The sequence below is a fragment of the Nothobranchius furzeri genome, chromosome 4 (genome assembly GCF_043380555.1).
Source record: "Nothobranchius furzeri strain GRZ-AD chromosome 4, NfurGRZ-RIMD1, whole genome shotgun sequence".
NCBI lineage: Eukaryota > Metazoa > Chordata > Actinopteri > Cyprinodontiformes > Nothobranchiidae > Nothobranchius > Nothobranchius furzeri.
The window spans coordinates 78,335,751-78,351,342 of NC_091744.1; the positions used below are offsets into that span (position 1 = coordinate 78,335,751).

Sequence of the window (15,592 nt, forward strand, 5' to 3'; positions counted from 1 at the left end):
GCAGCACTGTTGACTTTGGCTTAAGTCAAGCATTATGAAATAATCCCATTTTATTCTTTCATAGGTGGAGATGGCTGCTTCGCTGTGGACAAGAAATCGGGCCAAGTGGTAACCACAGGGCTGATGTTTCAGAGGGACAGGGAGTACCTTTTAAGTGTGGTCGCTATTGATGGTGCGGGAAGTCACAGCGCACCCGCCATGCTCTCTGTGGTGGCAGGGGCCAGAGCGCCACAGTTCACCAACACCAGCTATGCCATCTCAATCCCAGAGAACACTCCTGAAGGGCAGCCGTAAGTTATGCACAAACACAAGGATGACTTTCAGATGAAGAATATGTATATGTCTATTTTGTTTACAGTAGTGTGCTGATTTTTCATATAGTGCTCCCCCCCCCCCCCTTTTACAATTCAGCAACTTTATTCAGATGTAATCCTCTAATACTCAAATACTTTATTATTTCTACAAAAGACGATAAAGCGTCAGATGTAGGAAGACCCAAACAGACTTTGATTAACTCACGGGGACAAAAAAAACGTTGCAGAAAACTTGTGCCGCTTGTCTGATAAATCTAAAGAACAACAAACAAGCCAAAGGTAAACAAAGCAGGATACGCAGGAATAAAAAACAGCGGCTTGGTGAACAAACACACTAACAAGACGACCCCGCACACACCGAGAACTAAATGACTAACAAGCTGCAGATGAAACCAATGAATGTGCTGGGGAGAATGAAAGGAGAAATATACGTGATCATAAACAAAATAAAACAGATATAATCCAGGAGACTCTTCCCCGTAATATAAACCGAGCACTGTACATAAAAAGTAATATGATGATAATGCATGAGGGCATATTGATTCATTGCCCGCCTCACACAGGGACATTTTTATCTTCTGCAAAGCTGTGAATACATTTCCCACGATAAGTAAATCAGACAGGAGCAGCAGCACGCATTAGGAGTTGTTTCTTGCTACGGTTCTGTTTAAGACTCGTGTTAATAAGTATTCATTTGGTCACACCAGGGCAGTCGAGCAAACACTGGCAATCATCCTCACACACTGTTAGGGAATGCAAACTCCTTTAGCCATGGAAGCAAACACTGGTATTTGCGTAATGGCATTCCGCTCTTACAAAAAACTGACAAGTGCTGATTGACCGTGTTTATAGCATGTAAGCAATGGGGCATAAAGTCATTGATTTCATTACCACACAGTGCTGATGCAGGAAAAGAGGATTTCGATACTAATTCAACACGAGCGCGGCTGAAATCGAATCAAACAGACAGTTTTTGTTTTTGTTTAACTCCCTTTTAATCACTTTTTATTTGTTCCACAGCTTCCTTGTGGTGTTGGCCGTTTCCTTCCAGAAGCAGCGGATCAGCTACAGTCTGCTCATCAATCCCAGCAGCCTTTTCAGCATCCATCAGGAGACGGGCGAGATCAGTCTGACCAGGACGCTGGACTACGAGAACGACCAGCGACGCTACCTTCTGATGGTGCGAGCCAGCGAGGAGCCTGGGAGCCTCAGCGCCGCCGCAGAGGTTAGATCAATCACACTGAGTCGAATGAGAGTTCACGCACTCTGCTCCAATAAGCCCAAAGCTCAGGTCCACTTTGATGTTTTATCATTGCATCCGTCAAGCTGAGGTTTATTGTCGCCGTGGTGAATTAAGCCATGAAAACCTTGGAGTTTGAGCGTTTCCTTGACAGCACTGTGTCCCTGAACTGCAGCTAAGTACCGCTTCCAAGTCTAAAACAAGATCAGTCAATGAAGACATTTCAGAAAATGTTTTATTGTCTCCAAACATTATACATTTTTTTCTCTCCCCTTTGTTGTCAGTAAGTTTACTTTCAAAATGGAACAGTCAGGGTTTGACATGTTTTTTTGCCACGTGCAGCTTTGTTTTCTTGTTTGTTTTTTTTTTTTTGTTTTTTTTTGCTGATTTTTGTGAAACTTCATAGTTTAAATTTGTATTTAGTTTTGCTTCGTTTCTGTTTTTTGATCAGTGGAGTAGTGTTTCGCTCCCCCAGGGCTGCCCCACCACTGGCAGGGCTGTAAAAACTCCACCGATTAAAACTCAGTGCTGACCTCTTGACACCACACTGCTCAACGCTAACCTCTAAGGAGGAGCTGCAGAGTTTGTCACTTTCAGCAGGGTTGGCACGGCTGGGTGGTTTTGAAATGTTAACAAGTGAACCATGGGGCTTGGTGGTTTGGATTTTTTCCTCCCTAACCTTTTATTTCTTTGTTTTAGAATGAAAACATCTGGAGATGACTCATAGAACACGTCATGAGGTTTAAAAACTCAGAATCTGAAATCACAGTCCACAAATGAGCCTTTCTTATCAAACTATGCATGTTTAAATGATTCATTTAAGGATTTTGTTAAACAATTATCATGTCACAAGCTCACTTCCCACCACAGATTTAGCAGACAAAAATCTTCCTTCTGCACCGCTGCATGTTGCGGAGTCGGAGATGGAGACTGGGAAAAACCGTTCCCAGCTATTTCAGGACTATTACTCAGCTGTCACTTCACACTTTACACACTGCGGTGACAGGGAGCTTGTAGGATGGAGGACAGCTAAGGGCTTTTGTCGAAAACACACACAGCGAGGCACTCGCACGCTCAAAACATTTCTATTTTTGACTCGGGGAAAATCATGAAGTGGAAGATAAAGGATGAGTTGAACAGGCAACTAGCGGAACTAGAAAATGCAATTAAGATTAAGTTTTGGGGTCAACTTTCTGCACGGAGAATTTGCTACGGTTGTCTTGCGGATTTGAGAGTTAATAAAGAGTGGTTAATTTTGTGTTCTTTCACTCAGATTTTTCCCCTCCTCTCTTCTTCTTCTTGACTCTCCTTGCCTCTACCACACTAATCAGGTTCAGGTGTTGATAACGGATGAAAATGATTGTGTCCCCGAGTTCCTCCAGTCCATCTATACTGTCGATGGAGTGCCCGAGACTGTAACCACGGCAACATCACTGCTGCAGGGTGAGTCTCCTATGACCCCGTATTTCACATCCATCTGGTTTCCTTTTGAAATGGAGAGGGGAGTAATCCAAAAGTCGCAGGTTCTACAAGAAAGCAGCAGATGGATTTTAAATGAAACTCAACGTTTCACCTCTGACCTCGACTCTCTTTGTTTCAGCTTAGTGACACATGCTGTTTCCATTTCCCCTTCATAACCTTAGCTGCTTTAATATAACCCGCTGTTGCCCAGACACATCACATTTGTTTTGATTTATAATGTTCTGTATGACTAATGACATGCCTGATTCTGAATTATTTATAAAGAATACCGTATGATTTCCAATTACGAGGCCCAAGGCAAATTAATAGCTGTCACCACTGCTTATCTTAAACATACACACCAATTATAGGGACTATAGGATAAAAGGTGTAGAAAAGCACCAGTGTGGTGCAGGTGTTTGTTTTTTATGTGTGAAATATTTTGACACTAGCACTATGATCTCTAAATAAAATAGCACTTGTGATTGCACTCTGGAGATTCGAGTGTTTTAGGATTCTGTACTTTGCTGTTTTCAGCCTCGGCACCAGGTAGAACAAGATATTTGAATCACAAATTAAGAGGGACTTTGAGCAAAATGGCCCCTCGCAATGCAAAGATGACACATAATTCAGGCAATTTTTCTTTTTTTTCCTCTGTGCTTTTCTGTGTGGGTTAGGATCTTCCTGAAAATACACCATGCCATGTGAGTCTGATTACTGCATGTAATTAATGACACTTAAAGGGTTCCTAAAATCTTTTAACATAATATTTTTAGACTTTACGGACAAGCTGCACATTTTCCTCTTAAGGTTGGATTCTGTAACTGTATTTACTGCACACAGAGAGGGGACCAGGTAGCGTTCCCACTAGGGATGAGCCGGATAACCGTTTCAGACGAGTATCCGGTACGGATAAATCATTTTTGACGAGTACGAGCATGAAACAAGTAAAAACAAGCCCCCACAATGCGGCTCAAAAATTGAGGCCAACCCGGAAGTAGCAAAAATTGCAGTTCCACCCTCATCCGCTGGGGGCTGGTGTCAGAAGCGAGCAAATCCTCATGGACTCCCATGTAAAAATACCAATTTCACAGCAGAAATAAACATGTTTACAGCCTGGTACCAAAACATGTTTTTGGTTTAAATTATCTAGTTTACACTCATGACAACTCTGAGGGGGGTGAATTTTTTTCTCACTCTTCTGTTTAAGTGTATTAAAAGCCTAAAATTCTGTATAATTAATGAGCATCCGACCCACGTGACCACAGAGCTAGCTCCGTGGAAAGGCCTCAGTAGAATTTCGGTCTGGGTTGGAAACTGCTCGGGGATTTTGAGTCTCTGTGTTTGTGTCTTCTTTTTTGGATATTTTTTGTGCAATTGTTGGACTAAATGACTTGCTGTGGCATTAATTGCACTAATAGAGCGTCCAAGGAGTCTCCACTTCATTTTTTTCGGTAAGTAAAATTATATTTATGTATTTTAGGTCACTGCCGAGCTGAGCTTAGATTTTAACATGTACTGTTTAACCATGAAATTTAAATGTAATAGGGTAAACCCAGTGCATTTAACACAATGCTGCACTTTAGAAAATGGGTTGAAATATAAAATGTTGGTGGAGCTGGGTTCCGACTATCGGCTTGTGGAGCTCTCGGGAGACCGATGTTTTCCACCCGGTTCTCCCCTCCCCGCAGCTCGGCGCATCTCTGTCTGATCGCGGCTTCTGTCTGCTGCACGGGCTGCCGGCTTGTGGAGCTCTGGGATGAAAACCTTTCCACCCGGTTCTCCCCAGCGGCAGCTCTGCACATCTCAGATTGCAGCGGCGCTTGTCTGCTGTGCGGCTGCCAGCTTGTGGAGCTCTCGGAGACCTCTGTGTTCCACCCGGTTTTACCCAGCGGTCAGCCCGGCGTATCTCTGACTCAGAAGCTCTGGTGTTGTGCACAGTTAACGCCGGTTGTAGCTAGGTTGCTACCTCCGTTAGCTTAGCTCCCACCTCCGCATTAGCTTTGGGTTAGCTTCAGGTTAGCTTGTAGCTAGTTTGACCGGGTATCGTCAGTTGATCCCAGCCTTACAGCCCCACCCTCAGCTCCACCTCTCTTCCCTTTTGTGGAATTGTCTGGGCTTGACGGAACCTGTGAAACGGTCAAAATGGCGGTGGTGGCCACCTCCCTTTTGGCCTCAAAAACGTGTTATTGGAGTCTATGGAAACCCATTGTCCAATATTTATATGTTGATGAGTAAAACTCGTAAATATCCGTAATCGTGCTGAAGGAAACTCCTCATTGGGTAACTGACTGTCTTCACGCTCTGTGATTGGCCAGTCAAATAGAGCGCCCACCCCTCCCTACTAGCAAAACTCTGCAGCCGGGAGCTCACAGCTCAGTCCACATGCGGTCCATCCACGCACACACAGACAGCAACAGCTCTCTCTGTGCTTGCTTCACTGTTCACGTTTCTTCAGTACTCCCTACGCTTTCTTCAGTCAGCTTCTTTTAAAAGTTACTTTAAAGTTATTTAAAGTTACTTTTTTCATAACGTACGTGGTGCATTTGACAAGACAGAGCTGAAAATGGCTCGTGCTGCGTCAGTCTTTGCACCGGTCGGGTTTTTTTCCCCTCTCTCTCTCTCTCCTCTTCCTCAGGATCCACTCCCTCTTTCCCATTCACTCTCTCTCTTTCTTACATTTTTTAATCACAATTGTATATTTTTTGCTCATTTTAAATATATTTTAATCATTTTCTAAATTCTTATCTTACATGTTTTGTTTTTGTGAAGTGCCTTGTGACTTTTATCTTGAGGGGCGCTATAGAAAAGATCTTTTCTTCTCTCTCTTAATTCATGCACTTAAATATTAATGTTCTGATTTTATTGAAAAACTTGTTCTGTAATAGTTCCTTTACTATTGTGATCAAAACATTTAATCTCAACTCGGAGGCTGCTCTGTAAATAGTTTTCAAATAAACAATACACATATCAACTTCTGATCAGACTTAAAATAACGTATTTATGTAAACCACACCCACTTCCGGTTAAAGTACACCCACGTCCGGGTTAGGCCACACCCACTCCGAGTACAGATACAGATACAGATTATTTAGATGGTTGAACAGAAACAGATAGTGATGTTCTTGCTCATCCGTAGTTCCCACCTTCGTGGACTAAGATGAGCTCTGTAGAACATCCAGTCAGCTGGTTCTACTCCTAATTTGTGTTCGTTATCGCCATCAGAACAAACACAGACTGCCCAAACTTTTTAGGGATGGTACCAACTTCCTGTTCCTCCTCAAAGATTTAGTTTACTTCATTTTTTAACGTTTAAGCATGTTTTTATCAAAACCAGTAGCACACTGCTGTTTAATTCAATATGGCTATGCATCAACGTTGCATGATTTCTGCTGATTTTGACGTGCATCTTTCTGCATCTTGCAACATCATTTATAAACAACAAGTGTCACTTCAGACAAAATACAGCTGCACAATTGGCAGCAGAAAAGAGTTTACAGAAAAAAAAACAATCTTCAAGCACAAATATAACAAAAATCTCAGGTAATCATGCATGGCAGGGGTTAAGATTTCTGCAGAATATAGGATTAGTAATCTAAACCACCCAGATTTAACTTATTACATTACTCTTCTCAGCAGTTTGTGGTTTTCTTTGGTGCTTGGGCTTCAGCAGGTGATGCATGGGAGTCTCTGTCTGAACAATAGTTTCTAGGGCATTCTGATTAAGACAAGTTGAATGAGTTTAATCAAGACTTAATCAAATGCAGAACCTTCATTAGTGAAGTGTGGAAAATGTTGGCTCTGGGGATCCAGCTCCAGAAAATAAACGGTAACAAATACAAGCCAGTGCAGCTAGAAAAATTAGTTTCGTTGGAAAAGTTGGCAAAGAAGGAATCGAAGAGGAGACGAGGACACTAAGAGCATTAAAGTTAGATTATTCCATAAACAGACTCGGAGCTGCGATGTGAAAAGACAGGGAGTTAATTTGTTAATCTGGTGGGCCGCTCATCAAAGCAATGAAATATCAAAGTTTTTCTGAGGACATGGAGAGAATAAAATCCCCATTAGTCTATCAGTACGAGTCCACAGGGCAACGACCCGCTGAGGTTCATGACAAAAAAGATTTAACAAAAAAAGATTTATCACAGTGGAGTGTAAAGGAAATATGTTATCGCAGTTCTTTAACATTTAATGAGTCATTCAAGTTATACAAGCTAAATAAAGAGACTACCATAAATTACCAGATATCATCTGTTTTACAAGGTGCTGGGTTGGAAAAAACCGAAGGCACTGACATGCAAAGGCTGCTCGACGTGCAGCAAATAAACACATCAAAGTAATTTGACGTATTCCAGAGTTTTGATCTGGAGGGGATGAGAGTGAAGCAACCGGAATGCTCAGTGGCTGTGGGAAGAATGTCATCACACATCTAAAACCAAATTTATAGTTTTTCTGTACAATTACCATGGAAAATAATCATTTTCAACCACACACACACACACACACACACACACACACACACACACACACACACACACACACACACACACACACACACCGTTCATTTAATTCTTTACTTTTTCTTGTCTTTAAGCTCATTTTTGCAAATGATGGTAATCATTCTAGCAGGGAGCATGTTGTGTTCCAATAATCGTAGCTGTCTGAACTCATGATGTATCTCATGTTTAGCAAGGCCATAAAGCGATAATGATCTACACAGATGTCAACAGATTCATCAGCTGATGCCGTCTCATCAGCTTTTTTTTTATCAGCTTTTAATTGATGCTCCTTGTGTCGTATCTTTCTTCCCTGCAGTTCTGGCCACGGATTGTGACTCGGGGTTAAACGCAGAGATCACTTATTACACCCTGAGCCCGGATTTCAGCATCTCACCTCATGGGACTGTATTCCCCGCCAGGCGCCTCGACTATGAGAGGTCTAACCATTTGTATGAATTTGTGGTGATGGCGGTGGACGGCGGAGATGAGCCTCATTCTGGCACAGCAACGGTTCGTGTGAGGATGGCAAACGTAAACGACGAAGCCCCTGAATTCTCCCAGCCTGTGTGAGCTGCTTTATTTTTCATTCTGTCTCTTATGTCCTCTTGAATTGATTTTCCTTGGTTTATTAGCATGCTTGGCATTTGTTGACAAACACATTTTATTGGGGTTAGTTCTTTATCAAAACCTGATCGAGCTGGAGATCTACACGGTGCTGTGAAATGTGGATTTATTCTTTTTGAGCATATTTTCTCACATTTAATTGTTTTATATTAGCCCAAAAAAAATCATTGTGAGACAAAAATAAATACAAAGTGAATGCAAACTACACTTTTGAAATAACAATTTTATTTAGTCATTTTGACAGCAACAACTGCAATCATGCATTTCAAATCAGTCAATCAAAATTCTATTCAAATGGCACAATTCATACAATAAGTGCGACTCAAAGTGCTTTACAAATGAAAATGACCCCACATTCCCTCCCTCCCCATAAATATAAAAGCAATATGACAATAATGCCCCCGTTACACTCATCGTCTGACACACACACACACACACACACACACACACACACACACACACACACACACACACACACACACGCTTAAGAACATTAGATAAAAAATGGAACACACTGGGCTGGGCATTAGTGATATTTAAGATGTGTTTTTTTTTACGCAGCTGTAAATTACAAAGGTCATTTTTGCTGTTCAATTTCTGATTTAGACTTTTGTTGAATTTTTACGGACAAAATTTTTGCTGGTCTATTTTAAAGAGACAAAGTGTAGTTTTTACTGTTAATCTCTGGAAATATCCACCAAAATGTTATTGAAAATTAATTACATGACTAGCAGTTGTGAAAAATATTGGCGGCCTCGTAACATATAACCATGAAAATCAGGTCTAAAATCCACAAGAGGGTCTAAGTCTCTGGGTGGCGCCATATTAGATGCCATATTTCCTTCGATGGGAGCCTGTGAGGGCAAAGTGCATTTACTGATTTCTAACAAACGGTTACAAAACTTTTGCTGTTTAAAATCTTGTTTTACACACTTACATCTTAGCTCATTGCCAGTCATGAAAGGAAGTCTGATGTGCTTGTCATTTGCTGGAAGTTGCACTCCCAGTGATTTTTGACCCTTATGGCCATCTGTTGGTAAGGTCTCACTCAAACACAAAACTATACTTATTTGAAATGATTGAGGTTTGTACTACCCTCATCACCAGGGAAAATACACATTGTCACTTTAAGTAAAAATAAAAGTAAAAAAAATAAAATTCTAATACATAATTTCACAGAACGAAAATCAATGTCATAAATTCATTGTCTAAAAAAATCATATTCTGGTGAGACTGTATTTCTTCTATAAAAAGTGATTTTTCCTTCTGTAAGAGTTCTGATAAATAGTTAAATTCATGCATCAGTTACAGAAAGTTGTCCAGGTCCCAAAGCATCAAAGACGCCCTCGACCATCACACTACCACCACCATGTTTGACTGCTGGGATGGTTTTCCTTTTCTGAGATGAAATGTTAAATTCTAAATCAGATGCAACAAGATGCAGAATTTTCCATAATGTTCCACTTTTGTCTGTTGAGTCCATAAAATATTTCCCATGACTTTGTGATGCTGGGCTCCTTCATCACAGCTTTTCGGAACGATGCTTTTTGAGATTGTTTAGCCCGCTTCCTGTTCCTGCTTATTACTCTTTACCATTTAGAACAGTGCCAGATTGGTTTGGGTAGATTATTTTTTCTCCTAATTGAATAAACCATCTCACGAAAACATGTAATTACTCAGGTTATTTTTGTTTCTACTTTAATCGGTTTACTGATCTGCAACATTTGAATGTGAACAAAAAGGAAAGCCAAAAACAAAAGTCTTAAATACTTTTCACAGCACTGAGCTTTTCTATTATTCTGATGTAGCAGAAAATCTGTATTAGAGCTTTGCTTGTTATATGTTTAAAAGGTTTAAAACACATTCATGCTAATCAATCTTAACTTAATTTAAATACTTTACCGAAAACCTATTCCTGGCAGCAACTGTCTGGACAATAGAGTCTACAGAATTCAACAAGAATAGATGTTCTCTTTTGTGATGCTTTGCCTTTAGTTGACTTCGGTTACTCCCTTTGTCAGCAAGGGAAACTCGGTTTGATTGGGTTAATCAGTCTGCAACTGCAGAATGTTTAACTTTTTTTAAACATTCTATAACTCCTTGGTGTCTCTGACAGAATAATTTGGGTTTATTGTCCATCTGTTCTGTGAAGCCCTGCTCATTTAACTTTAGTGTTTATAGTGGAATTTGTGCAGACGCACTGTTCCTGTACACCTGGGAATTATTACTGGATTTTCTGCTCCTCTGTTTTTTGTCGCACCAACAATGAACACCAGTGGAAGGCTATGCCTGCTCAGCCCGTTACACTGGCTCCGCGTGTTTTGCAGGGATCCTCTACGTCTCAAATCACGTTTTCTAAGCTTTTCTGCTTGTTTCACTCTTCATTGATTTTGAATATAGTGTAATATTTCCTTTCCACGAATATTGTTTTAAAGTGGTTTTTGAACAAGTTTCATTTGATTATACTCAGTTTGACCGCGTGGTGAACCATCTCTACTTCAGTCTGAACTGAACTGGAATGTCATTCGGGACATATTAGAACTGAAATAGACCGTATGCTGTCAGATTAGATTTTGTAGTTATTTAATGCTTCAAAACAGCTGTTTTTCAGTTAAAATTAAGGAACTTTTAAAACTAATTTTTAATGATTATTTCTAATTATAATGGGTCACTATGAGTTTCCAAGTTTGCCAATCAGAGGCACAATATCCAAATATCAGGAAATAAGACTCCAAATCCTGCCGTGTTGTGCCACTCTGCTACAGCAGACTCGTCCGTGCTGATCCAGGTGGTTCTGGCTTTTTTGCCCCGAGTATGGCTTACAAGGCATTCATTCCTACACATACCACAGCAAATGTATTTATGAGACTAGTTTCCCAAACCTTTAAAGGTTAAATATGGCAAAATTAAATAAAATAAAAAAAGCTACAATTTATAAAAAGTAATGCCTCCATGAGGTGTGCAGAATGAAGGTACCGTATTTCCTTTAAAATCTATGTTTTAATTAAAAATAATGAAATATTTATTTTGATGGGCACGACCCTGGGCTAATGTTTACAGCTAATAGTGGGCACCGTTGCTGGTTGCCAAATACGGTAAACAGCCTGCTTGGCACAGCGAGGCTGGCAGTGTGGAAAATGGCGGACTCGACAAGTCAGGCAGCTGCTTCTGAGCCCAGAAGATGTTCTAAAATTAAATACTGTTTTAAACATATTAGCAGACGTTAGTCCATACCCTTTACGGTTTGCCACTGGACATGATGCTGGCTGGTCACTTCATGTATCGGCAGTGAACCTGACCTCCCGACGGTTGGAAACCTTGTTCATTGTTGCAACTAGATGTCACTATGGAGTTCGTGTTCCAAATTCAACCTTTAACGTTGCAACATAAATGATTTAAATTTATCATGAACAATGAGTTATTCTCTCAAAATCTTCATAAAGCAAATCCACGTATTTCAAACGTGTCTTGATTTTCTTTCCATCATAGCGTTAAATCTCCTTCACTTACATTTCGTTTGACTGCATGCCGTGATCTTGCAGTCTAGAAACCAAAAGCAAACGTATACCTCGATGTAACCATTTTTGGAGAAACTGCAGTAAGATACCTGAAATGCTTCACTCTTCAACTGCTACGATTTTTAAACTCATTCTATCAAAGTCTTTCATCACTGAGCAGAGAATCTCTTGACTATCAAATGTGCATCAGCTGGGAATTTGGGTTACCACGGTGACGTTAAGTCCAGCATTCGTTCTGACTCCCACTGAAAATTCATTACGTTTTTGTCTTAGTTGCTATTTTCAGTGAAGCTGTAACTCCTACCGACACGGTTTCGTTAGTGTGAGCACTGCGAGGCATTTCTGCACACACTGGTGTGACATCTATAATTGTGGTGTAAAAAAATATGAACATATGCGCTCATTAAAACAGCATTTTTTTTGTCTGGTAAAATCCTGCTCTCATTTTGTCATTTAGGTTTGCTGGCTCGGAGTAGCATTTTTAGAGAATTATGTTTTTCTGGTTTTAATCACAAGTGTTGCCTTTAGCCTAAAAACTGTTTGGCTTGTGGCATATTTAAAAAAAAAGCTAATTCATCAACAAATGCCAGAGGAGAGCCACACAGGACTGTTGCACAAGAAATATTCTGATAATGGTAATAATAATACTAATGTCATTTCACGTAACTCGCTAGTTTATTGCTATAATTTGTAAAAATACAGCGTATAAAAGATGGTTTATGAGGTTTTAGAGTGCGAGGTCAAGAAAGGATTATTGAGCCATTACAAAAATAGTCAGTTTCATTTCTGCTCAGGTGAATGTTTAGTTCAGGGGTGTCAAACTCAAACTCACACGGGGCCGAAATGAAACTCTGGGACGGAGTCGAGGGCCAAACTTAATATTTTTTGAAAAAGTGGCGGCAAATTTGCACATTTTCTTTATCAACATATATGCAATTTTGAACCTTTAAATTCGGAAACAAACTTATTTCTGCATTAACACTGAATGTGGAATAACCAAATTACACACGAGCAAGTCAGTTTTAAATAAAAGGCATCAGTGGCATTCATTACTTGTGGTATAATCAGCATTTTTAAAATCTTTTAAATCTTTTCTCACGTGCCAACAACAAAATAAAGATATCATTTTATCTTAAATGAAAATGCAACATCTCACCTGTTAACTTTCATGTTTTGGAGCAGAAAAAGAGCAGAAAACCAACATATTTAATGCTCAGTTTGCTCCACTGGTTTACTGTGATGCTCACCTGTTCCAGCCAGATACCTGCATCGTGGGGTTGATCTGAGCTGAGGGGGAGACTCCTGTTGTTTTGTTCATCTTCATCATAATAATGACAACATTAGATGACAACAGCTGCTCACGTAGGTTTGTGCTGATGAACATGTCTGAGCAGCTTGACCGTTTTGTTGTGTGTCGGGGAGGAAACACAACGACAACAACCACAGAGTCATGCTGGTTTGAGCGTGTCGCTGTTCGCTGGAGTTATATCAGCTCTGTCTGGACGTTAGTTGGAAAACTTTCTCTTTCAGTCGTGAACACATTACTGAGCGGCTAGAATCTCCGTTTCTGGGCTTCAATGTCAGGAAACAGCTGAGTGAACTCGGCGCTGAGTGAGAGGAGTGTAGTTTGTCCGAGACAGCGGAGCTGCAGACACCGGAAGCAGGCGCTGGCAAAAACACAAAGGAGGGGGCGCGTCGGCTCCGCGCTGACGCCGCAAAGCATCGTGGGAGTTGAAGTCTTTGCGGTAAAATCGGCCAGCGGGCCAGTTTTAATATATTTTTGATATTTATCTCGCGGGCCACATAAAAATGCTCCGCAGGCCTTGAGTCTGACATATGTGGTTTAGTTTGAGTGTCAAGGCTGGAAATCTGCAACAGAGATCAATGCAAGTCAATGTGAAAAAGTGAAATAATGCACCGGTGCCTTACCCCGATCACGTCTCATTACGTCAAAACTGAGCAGACAAGCTAGTTGCATCACAGATACACGGGCCATTACATCACGCCTCCCAGACGCGCCTGCCTCCAGGCTCTTCGTTGCAGGGGTATTTTACACCGGCAGCCCTGTTCCAAATCCAGGCTGACTGACGTCAAAACCGATGTAGTGAAGCCACAAACTCTGAGACAAACTCAATATGTTTGTTATTTGTGTTAATCACAACCATCTGGCATCAAAGCAATCTGTTCTTCACTTCTCGCACCATCACAGGCACATGTTGTGGTGAACTGAGCCGTTCACAGCCCCGTGCGGATTTATTTGTTCGTTTTGCCTCCTCTGAAGGTATGCAGTTATCTGACATATGGAAGCAATCCGCTGTGTCACCGTCTGTTTTCTTGGCTAAAGCTGAATGAGTGGGTGGGCTGCGACTGTCACCGTGGCTCCGCCGCATTTATTTCCCCGGATGAGTGAGTTTCTTGACCTGTCAGACATTTTTTAGTGACCTTCTTAGAATACCGCTGAAGTCCCCGGCTGCATGCCACCGTCGCATTGTCAGGTGTCAGTCTCGGCTGGTGGGCGGGTGGACACAGAGCCACACAAAACGGAGGTGGAGACGAAGGCAGACAAACACGAAACTCTGACGAAAACCACACCGAAACATGGCTGCAGGCCGAGCCAGTGGAGAATACCAAACACACACACACACACACGCACGGCAAGCAGACGGAAGACAGCCTGTCAGATATGCAGATCTACGGAGGAGCCTGCCGGCAGCCAGACAAGCGGACTGATAGAAAAGCCGGCATTTTGCCAGATAGTGTGCATTGGTGCTTTGTCATAATGTGGCTCAGTGAGATGCTGATAAATGCTATATGAGAAGATGAGGACATCATTTCTAATAACAGCTCCTATAAGGGCATTATGATGCATGACGCTTATAGAAAGTATCTTCAATCCAGATTAATTGTGGGACTCGAATATCCGAGGGGACAAGCTGCTGTTTCTTGGAATATTCTGTCAGTTTGCATCTGAATAAACAGTAGAGATGTTCAAACAGATTGATGTGATGGAAGGAGATGCACACGGTTCATAGAAATGCAAACAGGCAGACGCGCATGCCAGCAGACAGACGGGCAGACGCTCTCTGTTTGAGCACAACTTCACAGCTCAGTGAGACGCAGGGAGATGCTTGAGAGTGGAGAGCAGAATGGAGTGAACGTGCCTTCTCCCGCCGAGCTGTGGAGAGGTGGCCTTTGAGCCGGGTGACAGATTACAGGTCACTTATGTTGCCACGGAGATTGCTGTGGATGGCGGAGATGAATCACCCATCAGCATTCTTCTGTAAACCATCAATCACCTCTGACTCCTCACAACAGACACCGGCGCCCCACCCTGTGCAAACACACTTACACACATTAGCAGCAGGCACGGTGCAAAATCTCACAGTGGATGAGTTCTGCTGACGAATCAACTGAAACTCCGTGAGAACGCCACCCCCTCTCATACGCTGCTCTTCTCCATCAGCCGTCCTCTTTCATCCCCTCTTTTCTCTCTCACCCCCACATATCACTTTTACTGTCATTTCAGTCTCAGCCTTCTCCTTTGTCACCTGCTCCTCCCTTCACCTTTTTCTCCCACCCTGTCCGCTTCCTCCCCGTCACAGAGTTCATCTCCACCCCGCAGTTCTTTGTGCCACAGTGGTATATCAGTCTCCTGAGTCTCGCTGGCCATCTTGCAGCCCAGCACAACAGAGAAGGCAAATCACTGCTGACATTTTAAAAGGCGCTGGATCAAATGGCCCGCAGTGGGCCGGGCGTGAGGAGGCACCATTTGTTCAATGACTTCAACATCCCAGTAGACATTATCATTTGTCTCTGCTCTGGCTAGCTAAGAGGACAGGTTAAATCATAGTGACAAGTAAAAGCCACAACCATAAGTCTAATCAGCCGGCTGATGCTTAGGATCGTGCAACGATTCATATCAGCTGTCTGTGTGTG

At 41.8% G+C, this 15,592-nt stretch overlaps 1 protein-coding gene across 1 annotated transcript in view; it reads left to right on the top strand.

Moving 5' to 3' along the window:
* LOC107389069 (neural-cadherin) overlaps positions 1–15,592 on the top strand; it is a 151,298-nt gene that overhangs the window by 50,498 nt on the left and 85,208 nt on the right. Inside the window, exons 3-6 of the mRNA XM_070550452.1 lie at positions 65–290; positions 1,335–1,539; positions 2,886–2,997; positions 7,831–8,080. Of these exons, the coding sequence (XP_070406553.1) occupies positions 65–290; positions 1,335–1,539; positions 2,886–2,997; positions 7,831–8,080 (793 nt within the window). The remainder of the gene's footprint in view (positions 1–64; positions 291–1,334; positions 1,540–2,885; positions 2,998–7,830; positions 8,081–15,592) is intronic.